The sequence below is a fragment of the Muntiacus reevesi genome, chromosome 2, assembly GCF_963930625.1.
Source record: "Muntiacus reevesi chromosome 2, mMunRee1.1, whole genome shotgun sequence".
In the NCBI taxonomy this organism is placed as follows: domain Eukaryota; kingdom Metazoa; phylum Chordata; class Mammalia; order Artiodactyla; family Cervidae; genus Muntiacus; species Muntiacus reevesi.
This window is the reverse complement of record NC_089250.1, coordinates 108246985-108262907: the sequence shown is the minus strand read 5'-3', so window position 1 is coordinate 108262907 and position 15923 is coordinate 108246985. Positions and strand designations below refer to the sequence as shown.

Sequence of the window (15923 nt, the reverse complement as noted above, 5' to 3'; positions counted from 1 at the left end):
CCAAAGCAAAATAGCAGAAAGAGTTTGTGTGTACTGATGTCAGTTAAAGAGGTCCCTTTTTCTCTGGGAACATCTGTATTTTGAAAGAGTCAGAAGGGAATTTCAAATATCTGTATTCTGTATTCTGAGACATTTCTAAATGATTGCATCATCATCTGTGGAAGTGAAAATATGTTCATGTTCTAGCAAATAGAATTTTCTTTGGGGAGAGTATGTGTGGAAATCCACTACTGTTTAAAAAACAAAATATTTACTTTATTGACTACATGTGAACTTTTGGCAAATCATTTTTTGTCTTTCCAGTATATATATATATATATAAACCCTAAAGTTTTACTGTGTGTGTGTGTGCTCAGCTGTGTCTGACTCTTTGTAACCTCGTAGACTGTAGCCTCCAGGCTCTTCTCTCCATGAAATTTTCCAGGCAAGAATACTGGAATGGGTTGCCATTTCCTTCTTCAGGGGATCTTCCCAACTCAGGGATTGAACCTGTGTCTCCTGCATTGTCAGGCAAATTCTTTACCACCGCTCCACCTCAGCTTGTTACTGGAGAAGCTAATAGTTTGACTAAATCAAAGTAATGGAATTTTAGTTTTTGAGAGGTAATCATTCAGTTGTAGGTGGTGCAGTGATAAAAAAATCTATTTGTCAATGAAGGAGATACAAGAGACGCAGGTTTGATCCCTGGGTCAGGAAGATCCCTTGGAGAAGGAAATGGCAACCCACTCCAGTATTCTTGCCTAGAAAATTTCATGGATAGAGGAGCCTGGTGAGCTACAGTCTGTGGGGTCACAAAGAGTTGGACACAGTTGAGTGACTGAGCACACATACGCCCATACACATTCAGTTGTCTACTCAGAGAAAGTAGTTATATGAGTTCATAAGTCCAGTTAAAGTAATATATGCAAATAAACAGTTTATTGAGTGTGGTAGAAAAAGCTTCTTTAATTCTGGTGGAATCTATCACTTCTTGGAAGTGATTTCATTTTTTACTTTGAAGTACAGATTTCCTATAATATGATATCTTATTATGCATAAGATTTAATTTACCCCATGTTAAAAAGGAGCAAATGGAGTGTAAAAATGTATTAATATTTTTACAGTTTAGAGGCTAATGCAGATAGCCTTGAGTGATACCATTTTTTTTTTTAAATTGGCATAGCTTGTAACAACAACATCCCCTTCTATTGGCTAGAACAGTCGTTCTCAGATTGAGATAACTGAAATGGATAGATCTAGCTAGATCTATAGTGTTTTTGTATAACTGTCCCACTGAGAACCAAAGGGACTGGATAAATTCCAAGTCTAGATGATTAGCCTTTCTTTGTTAATTGTGAAGCACATAGGGAAGAGTTATTGAAAGTTTTGCCCTCGGTAACTTTGGGCCCTGAATTATATTTTGCCTTTGCTAAAAAATCACATAGTGGTATGCAGATTACATTAATCATGTTTTCTTTCGGCAGTTTTGTAACAATCTTAACCTTCCCTTGTGTCTCAGCGGGTAAAGAATCTGCCTGCAGTGCAGGAGACCTGAGTTTGATCCCTGGGTTGGGAAGATCACCTGGGGAAGAGAAAGGCTACCCACTCCAGTATTCTGGCCTGGAGAATTAATTCCAACGAACTGTACAGTCCTTGGGGTTGCAAAGAGTTGGACATGACTGAGTGACTTTCACTTAAAAACCTCCAGAGTGGTGGTGTCTTTTTACTTGAGCATGTATTCCTTAGTACTAGAAATATAGTCATGCAACGTCAGACTGTTTCTTCTTACTTAAATAAAGCATTCCAGTGATATTTTTTAAAGTATATATTAAAAGGATAATGAACTTTTTTACAGCAGAAACTCTTTAGAAATGAAAAAATGTTACTCTGCATGTACAACTCTCAGTTCCTATCATTAAGACCAAAAGAAATATATTTTGGGTTATCTAATTATTAATGAAAAAAGAAGACACATAAAGAGAGTTCTGTTTTTCTCCTAGTGCTGAACTATTTTTTGTGGAAAAAACACTATATAACTTAGTTGACATTTTCAATTATAATTGTACAAAAGATAAAGAATGTTCTTCAAATGATTTTTTTCCAGGTTACAGTAAATGCTATAATTTTACATTCTAGCTCAGTTAAAGCACTGAATACTAGAAGAACGTTGATACCTGATTTATTTAATTTAATGTAGGAGTAAGACTTCTAGATCCTAAAGAACAGACAGTTAACATATTACAGTATCATTGTCTTGTCATTTTTAGTAGCATTAAAACAACTCAGCTAATTTCAACTATTCAACAAGTCTACAATAATGTTCCTGAAGACAGATTAGCAGTATTGCTTTTAAGGATGGGATGAGTAAAATGTTTTAAATGTGTTCTCCAGCCTAGGAGAATCTTACTATATTTTGGAGAGGTTTCATGTAAAAGTCAAATTAAGTGAAATAACCTCCTATGTAGAACTCATTTTCCTCTGCAGTGACTATAGCAGTTTCTTTTAAAGCTGTGGTTATCAGTGACTGTCTCTCATCTGAGGCTTAATTTCTAAACCTTCTATTAAGATAGTTTATGATATAGCGAGAAGTGCAAATTAAAACTTTTTAAAAATTTAAACAATTAAAATATTTTTGCCTCTAAGATTGGCAAAGATTAAAAAGATTGATACTGTCAAGGATTTTATGAAATGGGCACTCATAAACAGTTGACAGAAGTATAAGTCACAAATACTTTTGGAAGACAATTCGATATCATTTATCAAAATGTAAAGCTTATGTAGTATTTCCACATCTAGGAAATTATGCTACAGAGATAATTGCAGAAGTATGCAAAATGTATACAGAAATTTGTTACAATATTGTTTGTAATAGAGAAAAATTAGAAGCAGACTTTTTAAACCAGTGCTTTATTGACCTTTGTGGTCATCTTGGAATTAAAGATATTTTAATATTAAAAATAAAAAACAGTAATTAAAAAGTGACAAATTGAAATGTAAAGTGGTATAGTTGCTGTGGAAAACAGGCTGGCAGTTCCTCACAAAGTCGAACATGGGATTATGATATGATCTAGAAATTCCACTTCTAGGTATATATCCCCCCAAATTGAAAAGAGGTCTTGAACTGATTACTTGTACATCCATGTTCATAACAGCCTTTTTCATGATAGTCAACAGATAGAGGCAACCCAAATATCAATTAGTGGATGAATGGATAAATAAAATGTGGTATAAACAAATTATGGACTATATTCAACCTTTAAAAGGATTGAAATTCTGATACATGCTGTAACATGGATGAACCTTGAGGATATTTACTAAGTGAATAAGCCAGGCACAAAAGAACAAATAGGGTATGATTCCACTTATAGGAGGTATCTAGAATAGGCAAATTCGTACAGACAAAAAGTGGACTAGAGGTTACCCAGGACTGGGAGGAGAAGGAAATGGCAAATTGTTGTTTCAGAGTATACAGAATTTCAGTGTGGGATGGAGAAAAAGTTTTGGAAATAGAGAGTTGGTGATGCTTGTGCAACTTTGTGAATGTATTTAACACCCCTGAATTGCACTCTTAAAAATGGTTAAAATGGTTAATTTTATGTTGTATATTTTTTACCACAGTAATTTTAAAAAATGAGGTAGCATTATGTGTATTAACTAGGAAATACGTCAGAAGTATTTTTAGGGAGAAAAAAGTATATGTGTATATTAAGGTGAAAGGTTGAAGGGTGGATTCTTTTTTTTTTTTTCTCTCAGTAAGTTTGTTTACACACAGGGAAAAGCTATTGAGAGGATATATATATATCTATTTGTTAATAGTGTTTTGAGACTTGGAAACAGATTTCATGTACTTTTATACTCTTTGAAATTTTTATAGTAAGTATTTCTTTTTAAAAATAGCTTTATTGAGGGACTTGCCTCACAGTCCAGTGTTAAGACTTTGAGCTCCCAATGCAGGGGGGCATGAGTTCAGCCCCTGGTTGGAAAACTAAGATCCTGCAAGCTGCTTGGTGTGGCCAAAAAAAAGCTTTATTGAACTATATACCATACAGTTCACCCATTTGAAGTGTATAAGTCAGTGGTGATTAGTTAGGGAATTATGCCTCCATCACCACAATTAATTTTAGAATATTTTCATTACCCCAAAGAGAAGTTTTACACTCCTCAACCATAACTACCCAATCCTTAATCCCCTACCTGCCCCAACCCTGGGCAACCACTAATCTACTTTCTGTTTTTAATGGATTTGCCTATCCTGAATATTTTGTGTACATGGAATCATATACGTGACCTTTTAGTGTCTGGCTTCCTTTGCTTAGCATGTTTTCAGGGTATGGTTGAGCAATATTCTTTTGTATAAATATGCCACATTTTATCTATCTTTTGATAGGTATTTGAGTTATTTCTACTTTTTGACTATTATGAACAATGCTGTTCTGAAATTCATGTCCTTTGAAATATAGTTTATTTTGATGATGTCCTGTTTGTTTTTGTTGTTGTTTCTACTTTTGATGTCATAGCTAAAACAATGACTAATCTAAGGTCACAGAGATATACATCGTGTTTTTTTCCAAAAAGTTTTGTAATTTTAGCTCTTATGTTTAGATCTTTAATCCCTTCTGAGTTAATTTTTTTATTATAATGTGAATGAGGTGGGGGTTCATCATCTTTCTTTTGCACATGGTTATCCTGTGTCCCAGAACCATTTGTTGAATATAACAAGCATTTGTGATAGTCTTGTTAAATAAACAAGCATATTATAATGTTGAATATAACAAGCTTTTATAATTTTAAAACTATACAGTGAAAGATTAGACTGATAATTTCCTAAAATGGTAAAAGTGAAGGTGTTCTTCTTGATAACAGGAGACTTCAGGCTAAAGAGTTAGTAAGCAAGGAATACCTGGAGAATGCATGAGTGAGGAGGAGAGTTTCAAGAGGGATGAACATTGTGAAATGTTACTAAAAGAACAAATAACTGTGAGAAAAATCAGAAAATCTTGTTAGATTTAATAACAGTAGGATTATGGGTGATATTAGCAGGAGTGGTTTTGATGGAGTGATAGAGATTAAAGCTAGATTGGAATGGATTGAGAAGTGAGGAGTCTCTGAAAAGGTTGGCTTGAAGAGGGAGGAGAAAGAAGTTGGTAGCTGGAGAGAGAAAGAATTTGAAATTTTTGCTTATTTGTTTAATGGGAGAGTCTTAAGCCCTGTTAAAAGCTGTGGGAGGAATTGTTGAGAATGGATGTTGATTATGTAAGAGAGATAAGGGCTAATCAGTGATTCATGATTCCTGAAATGGCAGGAGATAATAGAATCTAAGGCAGAGGATTGGCCTCAGATAATGGAGAGAAATCTCTTGGAACTGGAATGAACTAGAATGAACTGTGTATCAGTAATAGATTGTATGGTTTCTGTTTTGTCTTCTAAGTAGGAGATATGTTGTCCACTGAGTGAAGGGGGACTCATGGGTGGGCTGGTGTTCAGAATAAAGGAGAGGGTAAGGCCCACTTAAAGTTAGCGTTCATGAATTTTTAGTGGAATGTATTTGCCTTATTTCGTTATTTTCTCCAGTAGAATTTGGTAATACAGGTATAAGTTTGGAGAAAAGAAATTCATTCAGGATTGTGTTTTTGCCAGAGAGTTGAATTTAGGCTTTTATCAAGAATGCTGTTGAAGGACTTCCCTGGTGGTCCAGTGGTTAGGACACCATGCTTCCATTGCAGGTGGCATGGGTTCAATCCCTGTTTGGGAAACTAAGATCTTGCAGCCATGGCACTACTAAAAAAAATTGCTGATGCTGTAGAAATAATGGACCATAGCTTGATGAGAGAAGTGAAGAAAGAAAAAGTCGATTAGACTGGGGAAAAGCATACATAAAGGAGAGAGTTGAATTTTGCAGTACCATTTTATGGACCTATAGTTTCCATACCATAAAATTCATCCTTTAAAGTATACGGTTCAGTGGTTTTCAGTCTTCTTAGCTGTGCAGTCATCACCATTATCTAATTCTAGAACATTTTCGCCACCAAAAGGAAATCCTGTACCCATTAGCAACCATTCCTTAATTCCCCCTTCCCCTGGCAACCACTAATCTACTGTCTCTATCGATTTACCTGGACATTTCATGTAAATAGAATCATAATGTGTGATCTTTTTTATCTGATTTATCTTTAACATAATGGTTTCAAGGTTCATCCATGTTGTGGTATGTATCAGTACTTACTTTTCATGACACAATAATCCATCTTATGGATATATTACATTTTATGTATCTGTCCATCAGTTGATGGACATTTGGATTATTTCCACTTTTTGGCCATTAACAATGCTACTGTGAACATTTGTGCACAAGTTTTGCTATGAACACACATTTTAATTTCTCTTGGATATACATACCTAGGCATGGAATTACTAGGTCACTTTATGTTTAACAATTTGAGGAACTGCCAAAGTGTTTTCCAGAGAGACTGCACTAGTTTACATTCCTACCAGCAATATATGAGGGTTCTGATTACTTCACATCATCACCAACACTTGTTATTGTCCATCTTTTTGATTATAGCCATCCTACTGTGTGTGTTGGCTATCTTTTAAAAACTTTTTTATTTATACAATCAGTACATGAATTCTTTTCCTTATAAAATATTAGCATTATATAAATCAAGCTAAAATCCCTAACCTCCACCCTGGCCAGTTTCTATACCTTACCTAAAAGGAACAGTTGTTTTCAGTTTGATGTATATGTTTGTTTGATATATATATATATTTATCAAAATTAATAAGAAATTCTCAGTGTAGATAGTCCTTTATAGCCTTCTTATATTAACCTACCTGCTTTCATGAAAACTCTGTAATAAATGATATTAATTTTTTCCCTTTCCAACCTCCAGCTGTTGAATGTAACATCCTTTAACATCAGTAAAAATCATATCAAAGAAACAAATCAACTAAATGCTTATAGATAAAGCCATAATATTATGGCTTTTAAAATGGCCTTTATGTATTGAAACTTAATCAGTAAAAACTAATATTTTCTTCATGTTTTTAGTGCCTGGCTGTCTGGCTATGAAAACCCTGTGGTGTCACGAATTAATATGAGAATCCAAGATCTAACAGGACTAGATGTCTCCACAGCAGAGGAATTACAGGTAGGTAATCACATTATTCTTCTACTTCTTCAAAAGATGCTTCACATAGAGAACTCTCCTCAATGTTATGTGGCAGCCTGGATGGGAGGGGAGTTTGGGGGAGAATGGATACATGTATATGCATGGCTGAGTCCCTTTGCTATCCATCTCAAATTATCACAACACTATTAATTGGCTATACTCCAATACAAAATAAAAAGTTAAAAATTTTTTTTAAAGATGCTTCAGATGAGATTTTTCTGTAACTGTACAGACAGTATTCAATTTGCAATATGCTTTGTGACTGTAAAAGTGAATATATAGGCTGAAACTGTGTACACTGATTTTAATAATCAGTGGGAAAACTTAAAATTGTTCTGGGACCTTTAAATTTTTTTCTCAAAACATTAAAAACTCTTACTGTTGAGTATAAATTTCTAGGGAAATTAAAAATATGTAACACTAATATTTATTAGTACAGTTTTTCATAAATAATTTTTTCTTTGTTTTCTATTCATATACCATAAAATTTACCCTGGTTTTAGTATTTACATGGTTGTACAATCATCACCACTATTTTCATCACACCAAAAGAAACCCCATTTAAGTAATCACTCTCCATTCCCCTGCTCTAGTGCCCCTGGCAAATGCTTCTCTACTTTCTATCAATTTGCCTATTCTAGTTATTTCATATAAATGGAGTAATACAATATGTGGCTTGGTATATTTGGGTTATTTCACTTAACAATGTTTTTAAGCTATATATGTGTTGTAGCATGAGTCAGTACTTCATGCTTTTTTGTGTCTGAATAATACTCTCTTGTTGGATATACCACATTTTATTTATCAGTTGAAGAACATTTGTTTCCACTCTTTGGATATTATGACTAATGCTATGAACATTTGTCTACAAATTTTTGAACAGACAACATTTAAATTCCTCTTGGGTATATATCTACTTAAGGAAGTGTGCTGGGTCATGTGTTATCTTTGATATTTGAGGAGCTGACAAACTGTTTTCCCAAATGGCCACATGATTTTACGATCCCACTGGCAATGTGCAAGGGTTCCATTTTTGTCACATCTTTGCCAACACCTGTTCTTGCCTGGTTTTTTAAATTAAGATTATTCTAATATGTTTGAAATGCTATTTCATTATGGTTTTTATTTGCATTTCCCTGGAAAACCACTAGACCATTCAGGTATGACCTAAATCAAATCCCTTATGATTATACAGTGAAAGTGAGAAATAGATTTAAGGGATTAGATCTGATAGAATGCCTGATGAACTATGGACAGAAGTTCGTGACATTGTACAGGAGACAGGGAGCAAGACCATCCCCAAGAAAAAGAAATGCAAAAGAGCAAAATGGCTATCTGAGGAGGCCTTACAAATAGCTGTGAAAAGAAGAGAAGCGAAAAGCGAAGGAGAAAAGGAAAGATATACCCATTTGAATGCAGACTTCCAAAGACTAGCAGGGAGAGATAAGTAAGCCTTCCTCAATGATCAATGCAAAAAAATAGAGAAAAACAATAGAATGGGACAGACTAGAGATCTCTTCAAGAAAATTAGAGATACCAAGGGAACATTTCATGCAAAGATGGGCTCAATAAAGGACAGAAATGGTATTGTCCTAACAGAAACAGAGATATTAAGAAGAGGTGGTAAGAATACAAAGAAGAACTGTACAAAAAAAATCTTCATGACCCAGATAATCATGATGGTGTGATCACTCACCTAGAGCCAGACATCCTGGAATGCGAAGTCAAGGAAGCATCACTACAAACAAAGCCAGTGGAGGTGATGGAATTTCAGTTGAGCTATTTCAAATCCTAAAAAATGATGCTGTGAAAATGCTGCAGTCAATATATCAGCAAATGTGGAAAACTCAGCAGTGGCCACAGGACTGGAAAAGGTCAGTTTTCATTCCAATCCCAAAGAAAGGCAATGCCAAAGAATGCTCAGACTATCTCACAATTGCACTCATCTCACACGCTAGTAAAGTAATGCTCTAAATTCTCCAAGCCAGGCTTCAGCAATACGTGAACCATGAACTTCCAGATGTTCAAACTGGTTTTAGAGAAGGCAGAGGAACCAGAGATCAAATTGCCAACATCCGATGGATCATCGAAGAAGCAAGAGAGTTCGAGAAAAACATCTATTTCTGCTTTATTGACTATGCCAAAGCCTTTGACTTGTGGATCATAATAAACTGTGGAAAATTCTGAAAGAGATGGGAATACCAGACCATCTCACCTGCCTCTTGAGAAACCTGTATGCAGGTCAGGAAGCAACAGTTAGAACTAGATACGGAACAACAGACTGGTTCCAAATAGGAAAAGGAGTACATCAAGGCTGTATATTGTCACCCTGCTTATTTAACTTATATGCAGAGTACATCATGAGAAACGCTGGGCTGGAAGAATCACAAGCTGGAATCAAGATTGCTGGGGGAAATATCAATAACCTCAGATATGCAGATGATACCACCCTTAAGGCAGAAAGTGAAGAACAACTAAAGAGTGAAAAAGTTGGCTTAAAGCTCAACATTCAGAAAACTAAGATCATGGCATCTGGTCCTATCACTTCATGGCAAATAGATGAGGAAACAGTGGCTGACTTTATTTTTGGGGGCTCCAAAATCACTGCAGATGGTGATTGCAGCCATGAAATTAAAAGATACTTACTCCTTGGAAGGAAAGTTATGACCAACCTAGACAGCATATTAAAAAGCAGAGACATTACTTTGTCAACAAAGGTCCATCTAGTCAAGGCTTTGGCTTTTCCATTAGTCATGTATGGATGTGAGAGTTGGATTGTAAAGAAAGCTGAGAGCCGAAGAATTGATGCTTTTGAACTGTGGTGTTGGAGAAGACTCTTGAGAGTCCCTTGAACTGCAAGGAGATCCAACCAGTCCGTCCTAAAGGAGATCAGTCCTGGGTGTTCATTGGAAGGACTGATGTTGAAGCTGAAACTCCAATACTTTGGCCACCTGATGGGAAGAGCTGACTTATTTGAAAAGACCCTGATGCTCAGAAAGATTGAGGGCAGGAGGAGAAGGGGGCGACAGAGGATGAGTTGGTTGGATGGCATCACCGACTCAATGGACATGAGTTTGGGTAAACTCTGGGAGTTGGTGCTGGACAGGGAGGCCTGGCGTGCTGCAGTTCATGTGGTCACAGAGAGTCAGACACGACTGAGTGACTGAACTGAACTGATTGCTAATGATGTTGAGTATCTTTTCATGAGCTTATTAGCTATTTTTATATCTGTGAAAAAAATTTTAAATCCTTTGCCTGTTTTTTTAATGGGGTTATTTGTCTTTTATTGAGTTATATGTGTTGTTCATATTTTCTGAATACTGGACCCATATTAAGTATATGGTTTGCAAATATTTTCTCCCATTCTCTGGGGTGTCTGTTACTTTCTTGATGGTGTCCTTTGGCAAAAATTTTTAAATTCTATGGAGTCTGATATGATTTTTTTGGATTTTGCTTAAGGTGTCTTAAGAAACCATTGCCTAATCCAAGGACATAAAGATTTACACCTGTGGTTTTTCCTATAACTTTCATGGTTCTATTTCTTACATTCAGGTCTTTGATCCATCTTGAGTCATTTTTATATATGATGTAATGTAGAGGCCCAACTTCATTCTTTTCATGTGGTTATATAGGCAATTGTCCCAGCATCGTTTGTTGAAAACTAGTCTTTACTACTGAATTGTCTCAGTAATTTAAAATATTAGAAATATTGAGGATTACCATGTTTTAAATCTTTGTAAGCACTTATCAACAGTAGTTTCCTTTCTTCTCATTGTGAAACTTATGATACAGAGCGAGCATCTTTTCTCTTTCTTTGTAAATTGTCCTGCTTCTAAGTTTGGTTCAGTTTTTAGTGTTTTATCCTTTTGCTTTTAATGTTGTTAAATATCTCTGAGAGATCTTTTATTGATGATTTTTTCCAGAGTCACTTCCTCCAAGATATCTTCATTCTTTTCATCATGATCACTTTCTTTATGTTAATAAGTTTACTGTCAACAAAATTCCTCTGACCTTCACCAGATTCATCTGACTGCATATCTAGAGTTTCTCAAACAGCAAAAGTTGGAAACATTTTCCTTGTCAGCCTTTTATTCTTCATCTCCATTTTAGTTTGATTTGTGGGGGGATCAGCATGAGTTTTCTTTTTAATATTGAAGTATAGTTGATTTACAATGTTGTGTTAGTTTCAGGCATACCGCAAAGTGATTTAGTTACACATATCTATATATGTATTCTTTTTCAGATTCTTTTCCCCTATAGGTTATTACAGAGTATTGAGTAGAGTTCCTTGTGCTATATAGTAGGTCCTTATTAGTTATCTATTTTATATATAGTGGTGTGTGTGTATGTACAAACTGCTCAGTCGTAAATCCCCTAGGCAGATTCTTTACCACTGCACCACCTGGGAAGCCTCATTTTAACTAGTATGTGTATGTTAATCCCAAATTCCTAATTTATCCCTTCCTGCTACCTTTCCGCTTTGGTAATCATGTCTGGTTTTGTTTTGTTTTGTTTCAATTTTGTAGTTTGTATTGGAGTATAGCTGATTAACAGTGTTGTGATGGTTTTAGGTGAACAGTGAAGGGACTCAGCTATACATACACATGTATCCATTCTCCCCTAGATGGCACAGTGATAAAGAATTTGCCTGCCTGTGTAGGAGATGTGGGTTCAGTTCCTGGGTTGGGCAGATCCCCTGGAGGAGGAAATGACAACCCATTCCAGTATTCTTTCCTGGAAGATTCCATGGACAAAAGAGCCTGGTGGGCTACAGTCCATGGGATCACAAAGAGTCAGACACAACTAAGTGCGTGCACACACACACTCCTCCAAACTCCCCTCCCATCTTGGTCCTTGTTGGTTATCCATTTTGAATATAGCAGTGTGTTTATGTCCATCCCAAACTCCCTATCTATCCCTTTCCCTTAGTCTTTCCCCCACCCCAAACCATAAGCTTGTTCTGAGAGTCTCGTTTTTGTTTTGTAAGTAAGTTCATTTGTATCAGTTTTTTAGATTCCACATATAAGTGATCACATGATATTTATCTTTCTCTGACTTACTTCACTTGGTATGACAATCTCTATGTTGTTGCAAGTGGAATTATTTCACTCCTTTTTATGGCTGAGTAATAGTCTATTGACAAGTATATACCACGTCCTTGTCTATTCCTCTGTCAGTGGACATTTAGGTTGCTTCTTAAATGTCTTAGCTATTGCAAATAGTGCTGCAGTGAACATTGGGGTGCATGTATCTTTTAGAATTATGGTTTTCTCTGGTTATATGCCCAGGAGTGGGATTGCTGAATTATTTGAAAGCTCTGTTTTTCGTTTTTTAAGGAAGCTCCATACTGTTCTCTGTGGTGGCTCTATCAGTTTACATTCCCACCAAGAGTGTAGGAAGGTTCTCTTTTCTGCACACCCTCTCCAGCATTTTTTGTTTCTAGACTTTATGATGTTCATTCTGACCCTTGTGAGGTAAAACCTCATAGTTTTGATTTGCATTTCTCCAATAATTAGTAATGTTGAACATTTTTTTCATGTGCTTTTTGGTCATCTGTATGTCGTCTTTGGAGAAACATCTATTTAGATCTTCTGCCCATTTTTTGTTAGGGTTTCTTTTTTGATATTGAGTTGTGTGAGCTGTTTGTGTATTTTGGAGATTAATCCCTTATCAGTCGCATCGTGAGAGAAGTTAGCTCAGGTCCTACTCATCTTTTCCCATCTTGTCCCAGAACCGAGTCCATTTCAGTTTGATTTCAATTTCAGTTACAGCATTATTGCTTTCCATTTCTCTGCTGCAGTTGCCTTTGTTGGGCAATTTCTTCTAATTGTCTATTATTGCAAAATATCACATAGATTTTTACTGGGGAATAAGGAGGCATATGCTTTGCTGTCTGTACAAGAACTGAATAACAGATATGCAGTGGCCAGTCATTGATACTTTAGAGAAGTGGTTGGTCATTGGTCATGTTCTGTAGCTGTTATGTAGTAATTTGTGGATTGAAGAGCTAGTAGCAATATTTGCTACTATATATAGTAATTACTGTGGTCTTGTATATAATTACTCACAGTTAATGTAACATGGTAACTGAAATGTCCACTGTGCTGTTGGGGGTCTAGTGTTAATGGTTACCTTTGAACTGTGGTGTTGGAGAAGACTCTTGAGAGTCCCTTAGACTGCAAGGAGATCCAACCAGTCCATCCTAAGGGAGATCAGTTCCAGGTGATCATTGGAAGGACTGATGCTGAAGCTGAAACACCAATACTTTGGCCACGTCATGCGAAGAGCTGACTCATTGGAAAAGACCCTGATGCTGGGAGGGATTGGGGGCAGGAGGAGAAGGGGACGACAGAGGATGAGATGGCTGGATGGCATCACTGACTCGATGGACATCAGTTTAAGTAAGCTACAGGAGTTGGTGCTGGACAGGGAGGCCTGGCGTGCTGCGATTCATGGGGTCGCAGAGAGTTGGACATGACTGAGCGACTGAACTGAACTAAACCCATGATATCTGAGATTTGTGCATTTTAGAACTGTGCAAAACAGGACTGCCTATATTTAAGTTTGCCTAAGTAAGTTATCATACTCCATTGTCATCTACAACTTCCTAGGTACTCATTTGATTATTAAAAAAAAAAAAGCTATGATGTGTCTCTTTCTTTTCTAATTTGTATTTACTCTTACCTGCTTAACCTTCACAGGCTCTTTCAGGCTACTTGATATATTTCTGACTGAATAGTCTGATCCAAACAAAGGCATCTACAACATATGAAGTAAATTATCCACAGTAATAATAATTTACATGAGACTTGGACTGTGCTGTGGACAACAGTTTTAATTATGTACTCATTTTGAGAGCAATGCTCTTTAGCTTACATTTTCCTTTCATTTTGTTAGCATTTTGTCATATTGGGGTGAAAAGAGGTAGTTAACATTATCTTTATTTTACAAACAAGAAAACTGATTGTATCTAAAGTTACATATGCTGTATTATAACTAAGAAATCTGAACCGTGAACTCAGACCAAATATTTTTCTTACTTTCTTTTGCTGCTTCACACTGGGGCATTGTCACATCCAAATGAAGTTGTCAGGGCCTTCCAACAGGAATAATTAAATTGGTGTTTACTTAAGTAAAAAAAGGGAAAAAGTTGAGAAAAAAAAAATACATATCCAAGGGGGATTTCATTAAAGTAGATTGGGAATTTGCCAATATTTTGGGCTTTGGGAAACATGAATCTTGATTTAAATTCTTAAGGAAAGTGTTTAGTGACAATAATAAAAATTGTGAAATTCTAATTTTAGAAAACTAATTCTAAAAATCAAAGTTTGTTATGTATTAGGAAAATCATGTGCTCCAAACATTTGCTAAAGAAAAGCTTATTAACTAAGATTCTAAAATAGCATGTAACAGCTGTTAGTTTTTCATCCTTGATTTCTTAGAAACTCTCACCGATTTAAAAAAAAAAAATCCTTTGCTTCTCATTTATTTAGAAGTACCTAACTGTGATATATAAGACATCAAAATGGGACTCAGCTTTTTTTTGAATAGTAATCTTGATAGTTCTTTCATTCATGCCTTGTTTCTCATGCAGGTAGCAAATTATGGAGTTGGAGGACAGTATGAACCCCATTTTGATTTTGCACGGGTAAGTAAAAAAAAAAAATGGAGAATGTAGGACCCTATTTTGATTTTGCATGGGTAAGTTAAAAAAAAAAAAAGAATGTAGAAGTTCCACTGAAACTTAGGCATGACATGTTAATTCGGTTCTTTTAGTATTATAAATTCATAGCTCATTTTGGAATAGATTTGTAGCTCATTTGTGGAAGCATGGTGGGATAGATATTCTGTACATTTTAGAAGTAAGAAACAACTAGAGACATGGTAAAAGAATTTAGGATACTTTTAAATGTATTGCTGAGCTTGGGGGAAAGTATAGGAAGTTCTCAAAGGCAAACTGAACAAAGAAAATCTAGAGACTAAAATTAGAGTTAAAAGGAAGCAAAAAGGCTGAGGCTGAAGGCATATACCTCCAGGAACGTAGAGCTTTGGAGATTAACAGCTCTGTGAGAGGACCTGCATAAATGTAGGCTACTGACCTGAGATTCCTGCATAAAACCTAAATTTCTAAAGGCTTACACCTTCAGAGAAAAAAAGGATGGCCTAGAAAATCATCTGCTTTGAGTCAGGACACTTCAGGAGTTTCCTTTTGCATCCTGGCTTGAGTAAGATGTATTATGGGGAGTTTCTTTGGGCAGTTTGAAAGCATAGGCCTGCCAACAACTATAGGTGCCTGCAGGGTGTTGATACCTCAGTGATCAGATACAGAATATAAAATAACTATATGATACTTTAAAAATAAAAGATAAGACAAAAATGAATAAATTCTCAAAATGATTTAACTGAAATAAGCAGAATCTTCAGGTTGAAAAATTTTTTGAAATTTTAAATTTAGTGAATAAACAGATTAGACAGCTAAAGTGAATTAGTGAATTGGCCAGTAAATCTGTAGGAATTACAGGAATATATTTTGAAAGAAAAAAAATATAAAATAGATGCAGAGACTGGAGGAGAAATAATATTAAAGCAGTTTGTTAAAAAGCCATCCTTGCCCAAGTACTCTTGCTTAAGTGTTTAACCTTTTAAATAAAAGTAATTTTAACATGTTGAACTATGAATTATGTCATTACCAAATCTTAATCTAAGCTTTATTATAATTACATGAATTCTAAGAAATGTGCCAAGTATTCAATAAACTTCTTGATCTATTACCAT

General features: G+C 35.5%; 1 protein-coding gene across 2 annotated transcripts in view; it reads left to right on the top strand.

The window, feature by feature from the left end:
• P4HA1 (prolyl 4-hydroxylase subunit alpha 1) overlaps positions 1–15923 on the top strand; it is a 95106-nt gene that overhangs the window by 70267 nt on the left and 8916 nt on the right. For both annotated transcript variants that reach the window (XM_065922557.1, XM_065922556.1), the window contains exons 10-11: positions 7028–7131; positions 14747–14796. In XM_065922557.1, the coding sequence (XP_065778629.1) occupies positions 7028–7131; positions 14747–14796 (154 nt within the window). The remainder of the gene's footprint in view (positions 1–7027; positions 7132–14746; positions 14797–15923) is intronic.